Below are 19,421 nucleotides of genomic sequence, written 5' to 3' on the forward strand. Positions count from 1 at the left end.
GTGAAGGCCTTAATATATGGGGCATAATGCCTGATCTACAATAGCTGTAGTAAGCTGTAGTAAGCCTCAAGATGTAAGAAATTGACCAATCACAGTCGATTATTCTCCTCACATTCGCCTGTAATTGGTCAATTTCTTACAGCTTGAGACTTACTACAGCTATTGTAGATCGGGCATAAGTTTACGCATGTGCCTATACACACACACCACACACACACACACATACGTACCCTCTCCAGGATCCAACATTATAATAGGTTATGTATGTGTACATACCTCATAAGAGGTTTCTGACGGACAAGCTTGATTACATAAATATTGGAAATATTTAACAAAAAGAAAAACAAGTAATATATTATTATTACTTCGTTATGTATAACGTAATCTTGTTCTGTTGCCAAAAATTATATTTTTTACAAGTGACGTTTGTGTGTGTTATGTGTGTAAAGTGACATACATTTTCAACATGTTTATTATTTCAGAAGAAATATCAGATAAATATTCAAGATGGATCTTCAGGCAATAGTGGCCAACGAGAATTTATTTAAGCTGCAATGTTTAATTAAAACCACTGAGATACAGCATAGTGTGCAGTGCAAACTTGAAGGAACATTATTTCTCGCACTGGCAACCACGAATGCCGAAATTATTCTTTATTTCAAAAGAGCGTCTTCTTGCCTACCCGTTGTTAAAAAAATACCTTGGTTTCAAGGACCACATAAACAAATAGCTGCTTTTTGCTTTGATTCAAGCGGTATTTGGTTGTTGTGTGTAACTTTAGACGGTTCGTTGTACATCGTACCTGCTTTAACTTTAGTCGATGAAACGTGCATCGTTGACAAGAGATGGAAGACTGACGATGCGACATATATTCCTTTTGTGACGTCTCAGCTTTCTCATTTCAGGTACGTTACGCGAACAAAATATGTCTCGAGTCGGCAGTACGTTTCAAAAGTTTCTAGTACTCTTTCCGTTCTATTCTCTTCTATTCTCATACGTTATATTCTCTTCTGCATTTGCTGTTTTTTATACAACGTTCTATTCCCATATCTCGTGTTTATCTCGTAAATATATCATATACGTTTACAGTTACATAAGATTTCTTTAAATTCACGTATACCATTGTTTTCAGACCACGAGCTGTTACATGGTGGAAGGATATGAAAATGTCTATGGATATAGGCATTGTAGGAACGGAATGTGGAGCAACTATATTTATAAATCTTTTAAATGGACAACAGCTAGGCATAACGTATATTACGGAAAGTATAAGTGGACTACATATTTGTCGAAATGAATACAACGAAATTGCGTCTCTTTTGATAACCAGTAACGTTCAACAGCAATGGCGTTTGCCTTTGGAACACGCGTCTTTCAATCTTTTGCCCACGTTTGAAAACAAAGAACCTACGACGAACCAACTAAACTCAAATGGCACTCGTCATGTTCATGCGACGAACGCGGGAGAGTCTGTTCCTACGAAGTCTAAATTACAAGAACTTAAACAACTCTCTGTTGAAAAACTGGCTCGTCTTAAGCAAAAGATACGCGATACCAAAAATCAACCATTGGGGGAGAGTTTGCAGTGCCATGGTAGGTATACACGTTAAATATATTTAGAAAAATATTTAAAATGTAATATTAAGTATCTTTCAAGGGAAAAGCACGGGAACCGTTGTATTACTTTTTTTTTTATTTATGGTAAAAGAGGACATTTCGACGTTTTACGTAAAGAAGCAGACAACGTAGTTTTTTCTTTTACGTTACCCTTCGTAACGAAATACATCGTTGTAATATGCGATATAACATGCGCATACAATATTTTTTTCCCTCCCTTCTCTTAATTTATATATCTGCGTGAAAAAAAGACGTACATAGTTACGTGACGTATATCGTCACTTTTACGATACTTTTGCCGTGGACTTGCCGAAGAAACGTGACCGAGTCAAGGTCCACTAGGCCCGGTTCACGGATAACGACATTCTGGGTGCATGTACATCTGCGCGCGCATCCGTACCATCGCTAAAAGATCCATAAAACTTTAAACGTGACATATATTAATATCACAGATGCTGCAAGTATTGGAGAAAGCGGTACGGGATGTCCCGTCAACCTGGAAATCGCGGAATCTAACGTAGGTTTTATCAGTCCAGAACCAATATCGAGAGATACCTTCCTATCTTTGCAATATGACAGGGAAGATCGACAATTATATACATGCTATCATCCTGTCACTACGTACATCACGGTAAGATCTTTTGTGAACGTTCGACTTGTCTCTCTTTTGGTTTGCCTCCCTAGCGTTGAGCGCACTAGCATTAATACGTTAGTCTTCCAATATAATGATCTCTGTTTCAGATACACGGTCCAGATCTAACTGTGGTACCCTTGTCACGGCACAAAATATTCGAGTGCGAAACTGTTCTATTAGCGCACAGATTATTTTTTATTACCGACGTTAATCAACGTGCGATATATATAATATCCGATCAATTGTCTGAGACTCGTATAAACAGAGACTATCAATTTAATCCCGAGTCTGTTATCGGGACATTTTCTTTTAAAAACAGTAAGGAAGTGATACGCGCGGTATACAAAGTAACAAAATTCGATAATATAGTACCGAGAAAAGTCTCTGAGGAGATCGAGAGTAAATGTACCTTACCAAAGAATGTAAGAGATATTAAAAGCGAACCGCTTAGTTTGGATACATGTATAATTGTTACAACGCGCTGTGTATACCAAGTTGTTTTAAGGTCAGTTTAAAGTTTATCATAATATTTACGGGGAAAAGCATTCACACAAGGCGACGCGATAAGCAAACGTGTTGTTTTTTATCTCCTTGTTTTTATCTGTTTTATATTACATGTGTGAAACACGTTCAACAAAACGTTATCTTCTATAATATAGTTTTTTTTTCCCTAATATTATGGGGTTGGGCTTTGAGATGCGCAAAATGTTCTCATTTGTTTATTTATTTTATAAAAAATAGAGTCGTCACTGTGTCGTGCATTATTCGTTGACGTGCTTGTATGTATGTCATATTTTTGTCTCAGCCGTTGATGGGCGTGCACACGTCTAATACTACGTACTTTCTAAATATTTGTATATAATTTTTCTGCTACTATACACTGACAATGAGTGTGTTACTAAATTATCGTTTTTTACTTTAGAAAATCTCTTCTATCAGTTTTCATGGACGTGGTACTGAAGAAAAACGAGCTGCAAAAAGCGGGAAAATTAGCAATGGTTTTTGGACTAACGGGACAACACTTGTTGGAATATGTAGGCGATATATTCCTATCGAATAAAGACGTCTCACGTGCAGTAGCTTCATATAAGATATCTAAGGTAGATATTGGCCATCGTGGATATATCCGAGAGAGAGAGAGAGAGAGAGGGGGGGGAGAGAGATGACAAAATACGTTGTCTTCCAAGATATTCCAAACAGAATACCCGTGTACTTGATGACAAGCTATTTATATCGTCAGATATTTGTTAGGAACGTTTAGATGATCTTAGATTTAAATGTTTTTTTACTTTGTGATCATAAATAATTTGATTTTTGTTCAAACGTTTTATTTCAGTGTAAATTATTGAAGAGCGTGTTAAAGTTTGCATCGATCGGCCATACTTCAGAATTATTAAGTTGTCTAACTCATTGTTTACTGACACCTGTAATTACTGAGATGCCTCGTGCAACAAGGATACATTTGTCTAATTTATGTGTACTTTCCTTTATTGAAATGACACTGAGGGTTTGGTCGGAACAATCTAAAGCGATCTATAAGGAGTTCTTGTAAGTGACACATCTTACACGTACATTTACAAAACATACTACGTTTCCTGTGTACGGAGACATCTTTACGCGGATATCTAAATATATTTATTAACAACACGTTCGATGATTTTAAAATCTCGGAATAATGGCTTTGAACGAAATGTTTCTCTCTTACGATATCCGCTTCTTTACATACGTTCGGTTTATACTTTCCGAGATGTTTTGCACGTCAAAGCGTCCTTCAGCTCTTTTCTCGCTTTTACTTTTTCCATCTTGAAGATTTTAAAAGATATCATAGAAGTGTGTGTAGCGCGCGTGTATATAGATCATGTATGTAAAATTATATTTTAATCTAAAATTTTCTATTTTTAGATACTTTTTGTCCACAAATACATTTTACGACGAATTATTAGCTATTAATATAGCTGGTCAAACTTACCTCTGGGAGGTCGTGCATCACTTGGCTACACAAAGAAGTCTGTACAATCAAATGTTGGACATTCTTGTAAAGGCAATACAAATATTTGGCACAAACGACATTTATCCGAAATCATGTACGTTATACGTGTGTAAATTTATGCGCATACATACATATACGTATACGTTTCCAAATAGTAGTTACAAATATGTGAATGTGTGTTTTTATTTTAGATGGTTTACTCATATGTTTAAGTGAATCTGATTTAATGCAATCGATGTTATTGAATTACGATTTAGCTAGAGCTCACGTGTCATTTGTGCGCAGTAATCTGCGAGATTCTCAGATCTTCGTGCTTCAGGTGAGAAACCTTAACATTTAAGTATTCACTTGATAAGTTACACAAATGTTTGCATTACAACGTAAATTATTAACAAATATAAAACGTAAAAAACCGAAAATAAGAGAGAGAAAGCGATATAAAACGTTGTATATTGGGTATACTTTGCTTCTCTACGTTCATAGACGTTGCATGAAAACAGAAGAAAAATTGTTTCGATCGAGTTAATCAAACGCGAGTACTTATGATTTAACGTTTGGTACGTTTCGTGGAATCGAAATAGAGTTTTAGATTATGTTTCAACTACGCGTATGCTCATCAGCTTGAAATATTCCACAGAGACTAGTAACATTGTATGATCCAACAAATCCAGTATTACGACCTAAATTAGTACAATGTAAAGCACGTCATAAAGTGGTAGCGTGCACGCAACGATCTACGCAGTGTCATTCTATAGATTCTATGGATAATATGGTGAGTAGTATTGAGTTTCTGGTGTATGAGATGTTCTCAAGATTCGCACGCTAATCCTTCATGTCATGAAGGATTAGTTCTCGATGTTATTTAGAATAGAAAAAAATTTTTGCAAATAAAATTACAGGTATACAAAAAGGTTTTTTTTCCATCAAATGTGCTTTACTTGAACAAATTTTTAGTTTGACCACGTTGACCAAGATATTTAACTGCATTTGGATTTTAAGAAAGTGTAAAGTTTACAAATAGCCCCGGATAAAAATTTTATTGAGAGAAAATCGATCGAATTTTGGAATGTTACCCATACGCGATATCCCAACACAGGTTGTTTTAAGCAATGTCCTTTTAACTTGACAGATATTTAGCCACGTGATTTTCTTAGCGAGAATGTCGAGAGATATGGTTTAAGCTTTTAACATTGCACATAACTTTCTATAACTTTGCAAGTTTGTCTGCCTTAACGTACTATTCCTTTTTGAAGCTCGTAATGAAGCTTATATTTTGTTATCTATTTTCTCTACTGAAACTTACGTGGTCGGACGTACGTCCCCTTATTCCTCATAGTTACGTACTCGAAAGAGAGTCAAATGGTTTTCCGCAACTTTTCCGCGAAGAAAATATTTGATTCTAAATCAGTTATCTTTGGTAAAAGGACATCTTTTAAAAGTGGTATTAGAACATTTTTTTATCATATAACGAAAACATTTTATAGGATCAGCCTGATACCCTCGTGGAAGAGATAATAGAAACGTTTATTCTAGTTTTGTTGACTCTTATTCATAAAAAACGATTGTTAAACCCAAATGGCAAATATGCTTTTTTGTACGACGTGCACGTGCCGAAGGTAAGTAATAAGGTAGTAAATCCTAATCCTAATCTAGGTATACGTCTGCATTTGGTAAAGGGGAAACGAGATTGTCGCTCCAGCTCCAGAAAAGCTTTTATTAGCGAAAGATTACTGAGGACGTTCGTCAACTTTTTGTTTCACATATTTCAAAACATCTCTACAAGTCTTGCTCAGGAAAATTCTTATTTTCAGATATTAATCAAACTTGATTCTAGATGGTTTGTACGCAAACTAATCTCTGATAAAAGTAACGAAATCCAGTCTGCGTCAACGTGCATTGACGATAAAGCGTACGACCCGCGTGCTATTTATCCGCGTCGGATATTCACGTATTTGTGAGAGAATGAGGAAAACGCACATCATCAAGTATAGACGAATGCATACGTCTTTTGATTAATGGAGGACGTCGGTCTCGCTTGTCATTTGCCGAAAATCACGTATCTATGCGAAAACATCAAGTCGACCTATAATGAAACTGAATTATAACTTTACACTTTGATCTGTACAGGATTATTCGGGAGTGACTCCGCACGTTGATTTTAAGAGGAGATCGTTAAGTACTGGATTTTCTCACGTTGCGCTTGTTAGAAACGGTAATATCTACACTTGGGGAAGTTCGGTGCAAGGTTGTCTAGGTACGTATATTAGCAGGGTATTTAAAGCGTAATGCTACATCACAACGTTGTCAAAAATTAAATAAATGTACAAACACACACACACACACACACACACCTCAATCGGCCAGGGTGAGCCAACCGAATATGAGATAAAGATGCAAACAAATCTCCTACTGAATATCGAAAAACCAACACGTCGAACTGTATCTTCCATTATCTTTAGTTTTTCTTATAGATAAATGGAAAAAACAGCGAGAAGAGCGCAGGGAAAACAACTCAAAAAATTGTTTTTTTACTTGAGAAAAATGTCTAATCTCATATATTGAATGTTTAGTCTTATAGATTCGCATCGAGATGAGCAACGTCCGGTCACGTGATATATAATTTTTTAAGATTTTTTAGCAGCTCTGCTGTATTTTACACATCTAAAAGATTCCATTCGCGTACAACGTGTATGTACAGATTGAAGATGATTGAAGATAAATATTGAAACACCTTCTTGTCGTACATATATGCTCGCGGCGTGGCCATTTGGCGTTCCCTTGCCTGATGATCACACTCAGTCTCATCAAGTTTCTTCACAATAGTTGTACACGTCTTTCATTGAACAACACGTCGTTAATCACGTGTCTAGGTACGGGCTCTAGTGTTTTGCGATATGGGACACCGCACGCCATATGCTTCTTCAAAAGTATGAAGATTGAAGTGTTCAGTGTCGCGTGTGGACATTGCCACACCCTGGCAGTTACCAACAATGGAATCTATGCTTGGGGAGCTAGTCAATTTGGTCAGTTAGGACTTGGCAAGGTGCTACAATGTTCGAGTCCGGAATTAATTACTTCGTTAGCGCAAGAGATTATTATCGACGCGGTAGCTGGACAATATCATTCCGTAGCACTAACCGCGGATGGCAGAATATTTACGTGGGGTTGGGGTGTTCACGGACAGCTGGGCCTCGGTAACACCGACGAAAAGGCTACACCATCTATGGTCAAAACTCTGCTTGGCGTAGTCGTATGTTATATTAGCGCTGGATACGCGCACACTTTGGCACTCGCGGTAGACGGTGTTGTGTACGCCTTCGGATGTAATGTTCTCGGTCAATTGGGAACAGGTGACACGGCCAAAAGTTCTATCCCGACAAAAGTCGCGTTACCCGACGGGATAACGCTTATAAGTACCGGATACTTTCATAATGTAAGTCGCTAGACAACAACATGCGTGACTTGCATGATGTATAGTTAAATACATCTAATCGTTTTATTTCTTTTTTCTTTCACTGCAAAATGACGACCATTGAAACCGCTCGTTACTTTTTGTAAAAAGAAAAAATAAATAAATAAAATAAATCTCCGTGTCTGTAACCATCGTGATGAATAACAAAAGCGATTTTATACGCGTATTGCAGCTAGCTGTCACTAACGCTAACAACGTATACATATGGGGCGCGAGTCCTCAGGTTCTCAGATTGCAAGCACAAGCGCAAAAAAAAACGCGTATACTAGAGCAACGAGATGCTACGGAGAAAAAGAGTAAAGCTTTGGAGGAGCCGGAGAAACGTACAAATCTAAACGAAGAAATAAAGGAAGACGTTTTGGTGGATGGTGTACAAACCGAGTCTGCTCAAACAAAAGCGCGTACTTCCGATATAGAAACACAAAAGAGACCCGAGACTGAAAACGCAGCGTTGAAAGGCCTCAACTTTGGTTTGACCGAAGAGAGTCAAGCACATTTGAAGCCATGTGTTGTCGATACAAGTTTGGTAAAAGGGCAAATTAATCAGGTTCGTAATATAAGGAGATTCGTACGAACGCCTGAAATTTAGACGTTGCGCTTGTAATAATAATAATAATAATAATGATAATGATGTAGTAGTAATGTAGTAAAATATTTACATTTACAAATATTTTTATCTTCAACGTAGACGCGGAGAGTATTAGTTCGTGACGTTAGTATCGTATTGTTAGTATAGTATAAAAGAATCCTGCATACTTTATGTAGATATGATGTAACCTGTGCTCATTTGTGCAGATATCAGCTGGGTGTCATCATAATGCATTGATAACAAAGGATGGCTCTTTATATACATGGGGCCGCAATCTAGATGGTCAGATAGGTAACGGCACGCGGCGAGAAGTGTCACGTCCAACGCCTTTATATTACACGTCCGCCTGTGTTTTTGCACAAATACCCCCTAGACACAATGATTTTAAAAGAATGCAAAATCAATGGGACTTGGACACTGGCGCCAAGTCGATCGACTCACTGGTAAATAATGGAAATGCGTCTGAAAACAATGGGAATATCAGTGACTCATCTGTGCGTACAGGAAATGCTGGCCTGACGAAAGAGAGAATCAATCCTATAATTAATGCTGTTGGTATTGCTTGTGGATATGATTATACGGTGGCGATACAACCAGGTTACAAAGGAACAAATATATATGTATATATACGCGCGCGCTCTTGCATACTCACACACACAATATTCTTGATATAGAGCTGTTTAAATAGTATTATCTATCTTAAGCTAAAATATGTGGCACACAAATAGTCTCGAATCTTTCGACGTCAAACTAATTTAATCAAGTTACTACGTATTTAATATGGTATTCCAAATTTTGAGCGAAGATTTAATTGACGGTTTATATTAACCGCTCTTCTCTCTTACGCACATACACAATGCACGGTGGCTTTTATGGTGGCTTTTGAAAATAAAACGTTCCAGCATTACAAATATATATTTCAATGTGGTTTATCTTTTAGGGGGTACGGTGTTAGCTTGGGGTAATAACAGCAGAGCGCAATTGGGTCGCATTCCTGCGAAAGAGGCACATGATGCCGACGATAAACTTGTATTGCTGAAATCATCGAAGCGAATAGTACGGCTCCCTACGGCGCTGCACATAGCTCTGGACGTCCCTAGTCAAGTACCTGGCATTTCTACCCCAGTGATATCTTATCGATCCAACGACGCATTTTCTCTCGCCGGATCCGTCCGTCCTTTGAGCGTTATCGAAAGATCACCTGGGGACGTGACACTTCATTATATTCTGGAACATTTCTACGGTTTATACACGTCTGCCAATATTATAGAAAAGGTGAGTTGATCCGCTTTATCGGGCGATCGATACGAGATGCGGCACACGTGACACTGCTAACTTTACGATCAACGGTGTTAACGTGTGTGTTTAAATTTTTAATTCGAAGCAAAATGTGTGGCACGCAACGCGATACTGTTGCTAAAAACGACAGTTTTGTAAGGTAAAATTTTTCCGTTGCAGTGTATCGAATTGGAGAATTATCAAGCTTGTTCTAAAATAGCAGCATTAGAAAATAATGTTCCAGCTGCTTTCACTTATCAATTGAAAATGTTGCATAACGTGAGCCTTCAGTCATCCAGAAATTCTCAACGATCAGAGAGAGAAGTTTCACATGAGAGAATAAACTCAACCCTCGAGACTAGCTCACCAAACGTTGATATGACGAGGGATTCCATGCTGTCCCGAGATATCAAGAGGAACACCGAATTATTTAATAGACAAGCGGAGAAGAATCTCATAGACGCCTTGGAAAACAGCGTTGCTCGAAGCTGGACGAAAATTTCAACGAGTAGATCGTTGAATACGTTGCAAACACTCGCGCAAGACGTATACTCTTTCGATTGTCAAGGTGGTTTGGAAGAATTATGCGGAACTCGAAAAGACGACGACGGTCTCTCGCTGAACGTTAACACTGACCACTCCGACACCGAGCGTAACGCTAATAACGAAGACGAACAACGACAGGGATGGATCGAAGATCTTATTTTTAATGACGTCACTCTACGTAACTCTGCGCAAACGTCATCTCGATCGGTCTGCACGAAAGCAAATCTGTCGCGTGTGAATGACGATCGTTGCGACGTGAATGAAGAGAAGACTGTGTTCTTGGATAAGGTGTCCTCGCGTTCTCAGAGGACGTACGTAATCAATGAAACCATAAGAGCATTAAAGTTCTATTTAAAAAGTATTACGAACGAAGCAAATACCGTAAAATGTGAAATGTTGCAAAGTGCAATTGGTTTTTGGATCGTGCACAATTTACCGATGCAAAGCTTGGAGAACGTTTTTCTCGAACATGTACACATCGTTTATTACCCTCTTGGATTATTACTTTTTTGGTAAGTCAATATTGCACCTTGCTGCATTACGCTCGAGCAGGATTTTGCTCGCGTTTTTCTCTTCGCGCGTACGACTCGCGTACTCTCTTGAGTGTGCGTTCGTTTATTTTTAATGATGCACACAGGGATTCCAAGACTCATGTCAGTTTAAAAGCTCAACGTTGCTTAACTCTAACATCTAAGCATCTTTCCGACGTAGAGAACAAAAGAAGGTAAAAAATATACACAAGATCCACGATGCTGTGCACTAAAACTGCAATACGACTACAGATCAAGTATTAATTGAGGGGAAAAAAAAAAAAAAACGTTTAGGAATCCCTGACTAGGCATGAAAATCAGGAATGAGACGAGACGACGTGACGCACATTTTTTTCACTATTCCATCATTATCTCACTTTACAGTCAGGATGCGATAGGAAGATACTTGAAGAATGTAAGCAAAATGTACGACGAAGAAGGAAAGGCGTGGTGCGCAAACAGCTTATTCTCAATCAAATTTTGTCTTCGGGTGCTATCGATGTTGATGCAGCGTATAGATGAAGGTTGCTTAGCTTGATATCTTTCATCTTTCAAAGTGAAGAGCTTCTGAACGTGATTAGCATAACGGAACGCGAACTCTTACATTTCAGATGATATCATGCCGGAATACGTTGAAATTTTCTCCTCTTTAATGGCGGACACGTACGGAGCACCTTTAAACGGATATCCAGGCACAAGTAGAAATAATACGCCAGGACAAATGATGGAAGGTATCGTCAGCACGGTATTTTCCGAAATGGAAGATTCCAGATTATTTACACACATTAAGGTAAATACCATATTTTACCGAGATCGCATCAGTCAGACGAGATTTTCATTACGCTACGTATACGTGGTTGCCATTAGTTTCATCAACGTCACGTGTACGTGACTACGTGTAGTTGAATCTTTTTAACATTAAAACAGGACTCGGATGCTATAAATCACTTGCTCACAACGGAAGAAGACAATATGATATTTACTTGCGGACACCACTTTCCAATCTCTCTATACGAAGCAGATGTTGTGCCGACGATGGAAACTGAATTATTAACATCTCCGTCGTTAACTCTTCCATGTACATCGCAGTATTTAGGAGATATGTTACCCCACACTTCTAAACCAGAGATTCTGTGTCCTTTATGTATACGCGGAGCATTGAGAGTAACGACGGTAAAAGATTAAAGGTACCTTTAACCCCCTTTTGATATGTCACAATCGCATATATCCCACGTGGACTGACGTAGCGTGGGAAATAGTGGTTACGTGTTTAACCATGTATTTGAAAATACGTACGTAATAATAACAATAATAATAATAATCGATATACGTCTATCGTTGGACAATATTATGATTAACACGTAGGATTGTTATCCGTTTCTAACGCTTTCTTCGTTTATTGCGTAAACCTGCGCGGGCGCCCTTTTTCGTCCCAGAAACTATACTCTGAAATTTGCCCGCATTTTTCTTCTTCTTTCTGTAAAGTGTAAATGTATCACGTTATTAATATATATTAAGAACAACGTGAGAATAATATATATGTACAAAGTACACGGTGCACTTAATATTAAGATCTAAAATCTGTTGATGTTACCTTTTGTTCAATATAGATCTCGTCAAGGGTACATATGCGTAGGGATCTGGTTTACCCTTCCTCTTAATATCTCCCCTGGCCTTCGTCGCACGATATTCCGAACCGGGTTCACAGTCTACTTTCGTCGCTTTTAGCGGTCGATGAATACCCGAGCCACCGGCTGAACGTCAACGGAAAAATCAATACAACTAATATTTAGCTGGCGTACGAGCACGAACGCATTCGTCATTTATCGCAACACAACGGATGAATGCTTTCGTGCTCGTCTCTTTACAACGATATGTTTTCTGCCGTATCTTATTGGCGATACTATTATACAAGTCGCAAATCCACGTTCTCGTTTATCGCATTAACGTGTCTCAAACATTGTCTTTTCGTTCTTAACGTTCCAAAAGATTTCTTTAAGGCGTTATACACACAAGCGACACTTCTTCAAGTCATAAAAAGTCAAGTGTCTTGAGATACTCTGTAATGCGAAACCTTTTAACGTTACCTCGATATCTCGACGTTGACTGGCTGCTCTTTAAGCTCATCGCATCCAATGTACTTGAGCTGTATTTACGTTTTTTGCCAGCGGTCTTTGTGGTCACTACCGCGACATCATCTTCGTCTTCTACAAAGTAGAAATACATATACATTATACATATACATTCGTATATCGCATGACGATATAATACATGCACTTTTTTCATGTCTGAACAAAAGTACGTGTTTCAAGTACTTACTGTACGCGTCTTCCGAATCACTCTGGGAGAAAGAAGTCTTTCTCTTCTTCTTCTTCTTCGTCCTTTCCTCCGCGTCGCTGTCTCTCTCGTTATCGTCCCTAATGATGAGGCGTCCATCGGGTGCAGTCGCAAAGCCACGATTCTTTATCTTCTTCTCTGGAATCTTTAGATTCGACACACCCGGTTGCGTAGCTAAAACGTACAAAAGAAACGAACGCGATTATCGCAAGACCCACGAACGTCAGCTACAACGTTCTTTAAGTTTGAACTTTATTCTCGATTCCTTTTTAGGTTTTAGGTTTCTAGACGGAGATAGAGGGAACATCGTGCAGTACATTGATATAAATTAAAAATAAACTCTCGCGCGACGGGGACGGTCGATTCTATAAATCCAGAGTTTGACTGTTTCATCGCGCGGTCGCGAGGGAGAACCAAAGGAAAACGTGGAAAATTGACGAAACCAGCTGAATCCGATAGGAGAGAGGGAGCGCGTGCAAATATTCTCCGTAAACCAACTTGTGATCGTTCTAGCAGCTGCGGGATCCGCGAGATCGACTATATCATCTTCGGTTTCCTGAATCCAAGCGTCCTTTCCTGGGGTTCTTTTCTCGCTTCTCCTCGCTTCTTCTTCGTTCTCCGTAGCCTCAAACTCCTCGTCGCTGTCGGCCAATATCTCCTCTATACTTTTAGGTCTCCTCCCGACGAGGTGAACGTCCTCGTCAGCCGTCTCCCGCTCCAGCTTCCTCGCTCTTTCGAGCTCCCGCTTCCTCCTCTTGGCATCTTCGATCTTGTTGATATTCTTTAGTCTCTTATGCAGGGTCACGTCCGAGGCTGGCACCATGCTCGCGATCGGTCCGAAGCCGTACTTCCTTATCAGTTTGGTAAAGATGTCTCGTACCTTTTGTCGAAAGTGGCGCTTACAGTCCTCGGTCATTCGCGACAGAGCGTCGACTATCCGCGGCAACGTCGGCGCTATCACGTCGAACGGCGTGACGTTGAGGTAGACCTTGACGTAGGACAAGGCGGACTCGGCAATCTCCCTCGTAGGACTGGTCAGAATGGTGCAAGCGTGTCCCAGGATCTCAGCGACGATCTCCGTGCCGAGAGAATCGTTGTGACGATAGGTGACAGACGCCAGAGCGAGGAGACTGGCGCTAACGTAGGCTGGCTCGCCGCCCAGGCCCACCATCAGCATATCCGCGTAGTCTTTGAGGTGGTCGGGCTCGTTGAGGAATCTCTCGGCGATCGCGTTGAGCAGCTGATACGCCGCGTCGCGACACCTCTCGTTTATATCCTTGACGCAGAGCACAGCTTCCGGCACGACGGCCTCGAGGAACTTGGTCCCCTCGAGCTGCGGGTGTCGTCTGACGAGATGCGCGAGGCACCGCAGACGCGCTCCTCTACTCGTCCGGACGACGCTGCTCGCCGAGGCGCGCAGCGTCTTTTGAATCTGGCGCCGGTGCTCGTGCAGGAACCGCTCGCACATCTCCCTCTCGCTGCCGCATATCTCCTCGAGGAAACGGTAAGCCTTCTTCTGCTCCTTCCGCTTGGTCGCGTTCTTCAAGACCGGCACGCACGCGTCGTAGTACTTGCGCAGCCTGTCGACGTCCGTATAGCCGATCAGCGCTCTCGTCAGATCGTAAACGCTCTCCTTGAAGAAGTCATCCGCGTCGGGCTCGTCGAGTTTGCTCAGCGCTCGATCGAACAGCTCGTTCGCCAAGTCGCTGCTCGCGATCGTCACGTAGGTCTTGATCGTGTCGTACGCGGCGAGGCGCACTCCCTCCTCGTCCGTGCCGCTTGGTCTCGTGGTGTACAGATTGAAGAGGATCGGCAGGTAGTTTTTGGCGAAGCGGGCGAGCTCGGCGCGCGCGTCGGCCGCCGCCGCCGTCTCTCCGCTGTCAGAGCTCCGCCTCGCCTTGACAATCAGTTTTCTCAGGGCCGCCATCGCGGGTAGCCTGAGGTCCCTCCGGTCGTTGATGGCTATACCCAACAGCTTGGCGACGTGTTTAAAGTTGTCCTTGACGTCGCTGGCGTCGTTGCATATGCTCGGCAAGATGGACCAGATCTGCGTTACCAAGCACTCGTACGTCTTTCCGTCCGCGGTAGACGCGCCGCTACTCGTCTCGTTCGCTTTTTCCTCGCAGTGCCGAGCGATCGGCAGCAAGACGTCCTTGAAGAGGGCGATGGTGCCACCGGCCGTCGTTACGCAATCCTTGAGCAGCGGGATCATCCAGCTCGCGCGTCTGAGATTTATCTGCCGACAAGGAGCTCGCGGGTCTTCGTCGGTTCGAAGAGGGAGGAGGTTCAACACGTGCCGAGGCCCCATCGCCCGGATCGCCGCCCCGATGGCGTACTCCGCCTCACGGTTGTACGCGAAATCGTGGAAATCTCGCAGCGCGCCCAGGGTCTCGACGAGGTTGCCGAGTTGCTCGAGTCTTCCGGCGCGGGCGGCGAGCTTACCGGCGACTTGGAAGAGCACGGCTGTAAGGTGAAAGACGTGGCGCCAGGCTCCGAGATAGCGCGAGCTCAGCGCCTCGCGCAACGTCTCGACGACGCGCCTCAGGATGGGCTCGTATATGCCGACTCGCTCCTCGTCCTCGCACAGGCGTGCCACGCCGTCCCGTAGAATGGCCTCGACGGTGTGCGACGCGCCGGCGACGATCTCCGTCCTGTTGGACAGCAAGAGCCCGCGGCACCTGTCGAACATTTCCGGCGTAACGCGATGGAGCGTCGAAAGGACGTCGACCGCGGTCCCCGACTGCGGGGAGCCCCAGGCCCCGACGGCCAGGCGCATCAGGTTGCAGTGAGCCTCCCGCATGACGGCCAACCACGCCAAAGTCGGCTGCGCGTCGTCCGCGGACGGCTGATAATCGTAAAGGGCCTTAATGATACTTGCGTTTTGCGGGAAAGGTAAGGTCGCCTCCGACGGCCTCGCGACCAACAGCCCGTGCAGCGTTTGCAGGCAGCACGACGTTATCAGAACGTTGTTCAACGTCATGATGCTCAACAGACGTTCGCAGATGGTCCTTACGCGTGACTTGGGCAACCGCGACATAATATCTTTCAACAGGGTGAGGATATGTAGAATAGTGGTGGCTCCGAGCGAGGAGCCTGGCGCGCAAGCGGCGTCGAGCTGCGCGACGCAGTGCGTCGCGACATGTCCCGCGGCCGGATGGTGAGTCGGCGGCGCGGGCGCGAGTCCGGGCGCCTCGCTCCTCGTCACGTCGCTGCCCCGTAGAATGGCACATATCCCGTGCTGGGCGGACTTGCGGACCTTCGGCTTGGCGTGAGTGACCAAGGACAGGATGGCGTTGAGCAACTGCGTCGTCGAGGGCGCGCGCCAAACGGCAGCCTCCTGCGCTCTCAGCAACACCGAGAGGCAGCCTGTGCAATGTCGCAGAACGAGATGGTTCTCTCTTGCGATCGCCGACCGCTCGAGAATCCGCAGGAGGGCCTGACTCGTCGGGCCGAATTGCAAGTTGAGGACGTTCCTCGGCACCGTTCTCAGACACATCCCGAGCAGCGAGAGGGTCGCGGCTACGGAGGTGTCGTCCTCCATCGCCTCCAAAGTGCTCATCAACGCGGCAAAGTACTCGGTCGAAGTCTCGTTACCACCGTTCTGCTTGATGACCTCCGTCACGGCCGCGAGCACCGCCAGCATCTCCTTGTGGACGATCGAGCTCGATTGAAAGCGGGCGAGGAACCTGTCGAAGGAAAGGTTGGAGCAGGCGCTGTACGTGGTGGCGAACGTGTCGCACGTGCGCGCCGTCCTCCCATCCTCTCGGTCCGCGTCCAGGTCGAGCTTCGCGAACCCAGGCTGAATACCTTGAATGGCGTCGTGCTTCCGTAGGTCCTCCTTCGTGATACCTAGCGTGCCGGGGCCGGGGAGGTCCTTGAAAAACATGCCAGTCGCTTGCTCGCGGTACTTGGTCGTCGCCGGATTGGAACTGGAACTCTGGCCTCTCGCCCATCGCTTCGCCTTCTTTCTACTTGCCAAACGAGGCGCCAGCTTGCCCATCTTTATCTTACGCTTACGTTTCTCTCGCTTTCACCTATTCTCCGACTCTTCTAACTTGCGGGTCGCGTTCGACCACGTTCGACTAGCCAGGACCCAGGCACCCGCCACCCAGGACGGAGACTGCGCGACGTTCGACGTCGCAAACACGGATGCTGAATGATGCTCGAACGGATCGGGAAAAAAAATCAAAGGAAAAGAGGTTAGCTTTAGTCGTCCCGCATGTCGCGCGTGGTCGCACGTGGTCACACGTCGCACACTGGCGCACTCGCACAGTGCTGAGTGCACACTGCGGCAGTGCGCGCGCAAACACCAGGGCTGCGTTCCAAAATTCACTCTAGTTAACTAAAATGCTACAGTGTACGTGACGTAAACTATAGATTTTAGTTACCCAGAGTGAATTTTGGAACGCAACCCAAACAGACGACATTGGCCGCGTAGTCCTGCGTAGTCCTGCGTAGTCCATTGAAAATGACCACGCGTGCGTGGTAAATCTGCTGAACGCGTCCAAATGCACAGGGTCTGGGTCAATTTTGTATTTTGAGACGAGGTGAAAATTACAAAAGTGAACAGATTTACTAGATTTCGACAAATAAAATTGTAGATTCTCTAGTGAATTTCCTCACTTTTGTAATTTTCACCTAGTCCCAAGACACTCCAAAACTCACTCTGGCTGCGGTCCACTTGATGCTAGAAATGTTTTGGAGCGTTCTTCTTCTCCTTCTTTCTTCATTGAAAGAAAAGAGAAGAGGAATGGTTCGAAGCATTTGTAGCGTCAAATGGACCGCAGCCTCTGGGTAACTAAAATCTATAGTTTACGTCACGTACACTATAGCATTTTAGTTAACTAGAGTGAGTTTTGGAACATGACCCTGCAGGTCTACAATGCGAGTCGTGGGGTCGTGGGTCGCAGAAATTGACCAATCACAATTGTATTTGAGGAGAATAATCGACTGTGATTGGTCAATTCTTGCAACTCACGACTTTGCGACTCCCATTGTAGACCTAGCATAAAGGTGCGAATTCATGGGACGTTCGTTTCAGCGTATCGCGAAATCACGTGATTTCGCGCTGACGCTAGCGTCAAGCAAAGAAAGCTGGATTTTCTCAGCTCAGGGTGCCATTACATGGAGCGCGGAAACGCGGAAACACGGAAGCGCGGAAGACAAAATTTACTAGATTCCCGTCGATCCGTTCCGTCTGTTTTGAATGCCTTAATATTACACGGAGCATATTTTGAGCGGAAAAGCGGAACGGAGAATTATAAAATATTAATTTTTAACGGTATTTATTGATTAAAATGCTTGTATTCAATAGATAAGCTGAAAAGATAAGCATATTAATAAAAATTGCAATGAATTAAGTGAACACAATTTTAAGAAATGAATACAAATGTCTATTTGTCACTATACTGTTCCGCTTTTCCGCGCAACGTGTGCTCCATGTAATATAAGGAGAAACAAACTCGCGGAACGAACGCGTCAAAATCCGTTGTCAACGCGGATACAGTATACTCCATCAAATTTCGGAGCTGTTTAATCACATTGAAAAAAAAGCTTTTACACATACTCTTCGATTACTTTATTATTTAATAAAAGTGGCAGTATAATATTATAGATCCAAACATCATGTTGATGGTTATTATGAAGTATATCTTATATGCAAGCCAGGGTACATACATAGGCTGCGTTAAGTACTGGCAGTGAATATCGAAACGCAGCCATACATACATACACGATAATAGCGGATTCCGCTTTTCCGTTCAAACGTGCGGGACTCAACTCGCGGAAACGCGGAATCTAATAGTTACTATTCTGTTCCGCGCTTCCGCGTTTCCGCGTTTCCGCGCTCCATGTAATGGCACCCTTAGCGTCAAAGCCAAAGCAGCGCGAAGACGCCGAAATTTTGACGCTGTTTTCCATTTCATGAATTTCAATTGACGCCGACGTCACGTGTGATCATGCGACCTTCTTGCCGCTGAAAATGAGGGTGCCATTACATGGAGCGCGGAAACGCGGAAACGCGGAAGCGCGGAACAGAATAGTAACTAGATTCCGCGTTTCCGCGAGTTGAGTCCCGCACGTTTGAACGGAAAAGCGGAATCCGCTATTATCGTGTATGTATGTATGTATGGCTGCGTTTCGATATTCACTGCCAGTACTTAACGCAGCCTATGTATGTACCCTGGCTTGCATATAAGATATACTTCATAATAACCATCAACATGATGTTTGGATCTATAATATTATACTGCCACTTTTATTAAATAATAAAGTAATCGAAGAGTATGTGTAAAAGCTTTTTTTTTCAATGTGATTAAACAGCTCTGAAATTTGATGGAGTATACTGTATCCGCGTTGACAACGGATTTTGACGCGTTTGTTCCGCGAGTTTGTTTCTCCTTATATTACATGGAGCACAATTTGCGCGG

The 19,421-nt window shown here is 43.2% G+C and overlaps 2 protein-coding genes across 5 annotated transcripts; one reads left to right on the forward strand and one right to left on the reverse strand.

Moving 5' to 3' along the window:
* Nucleotides 1-222: 222 nt before the first annotated feature.
* Nucleotides 223-12,207, forward strand: Ca (RCC1 and BTB domain containing protein claret). Of its 4 annotated transcripts, none has more exons than XM_077426394.1 (20): nucleotides 223-347; nucleotides 483-905; nucleotides 1,133-1,593; nucleotides 2,070-2,248; nucleotides 2,359-2,756; nucleotides 3,174-3,351; nucleotides 3,588-3,799; nucleotides 4,154-4,335; nucleotides 4,433-4,560; nucleotides 4,879-5,013; nucleotides 5,726-5,869; nucleotides 6,369-6,495; nucleotides 7,112-7,674; nucleotides 7,886-8,260; nucleotides 8,509-8,899; nucleotides 9,243-9,577; nucleotides 9,761-10,638; nucleotides 11,041-11,180; nucleotides 11,268-11,446; nucleotides 11,584-12,207. In XM_077426394.1, exons 2-20 carry the CDS (start codon nucleotides 508-510, stop codon nucleotides 11,839-11,841), a joined length of 5,661 nt encoding a protein of 1,886 aa, XP_077282520.1. In that variant the 5' UTR covers nucleotides 223-347; nucleotides 483-507; the 3' UTR covers nucleotides 11,842-12,207. The 4 variants fall into 4 exon arrangements, with proteins under 4 accessions (XP_077282520.1, XP_077282523.1, XP_077282522.1 ...); XM_077426397.1 differs by having other exon boundaries at nucleotides 9,761-10,437; XM_077426396.1 differs by having other exon boundaries at nucleotides 5,726-5,857.
* Nucleotides 11,913-17,317, reverse strand: LOC143908646 (RRP12-like protein). The gene is made up of 5 exons (XM_077426398.1): nucleotides 13,492-17,317; nucleotides 12,976-13,167; nucleotides 12,744-12,863; nucleotides 12,251-12,410; nucleotides 11,913-12,133 (listed from the first exon to the last, which is right to left on the reverse strand). Exons 1-5 carry the CDS (start codon nucleotides 16,991-16,993, stop codon nucleotides 12,037-12,039), a joined length of 4,071 nt encoding a protein of 1,356 aa, XP_077282524.1. The 5' UTR covers nucleotides 16,994-17,317; the 3' UTR covers nucleotides 11,913-12,036.
* Nucleotides 17,318-19,421: the final 2,104 nt, after the last annotated feature.

This window comes from Temnothorax americanus, unplaced genomic scaffold, assembly GCF_048541705.1.
Source record: "Temnothorax americanus isolate GAGA-0224 unplaced genomic scaffold, ASM4854170v1 Scaffold11, whole genome shotgun sequence".
Taxonomy (NCBI): Eukaryota; Metazoa; Arthropoda; class Insecta; order Hymenoptera; family Formicidae; genus Temnothorax; species Temnothorax americanus.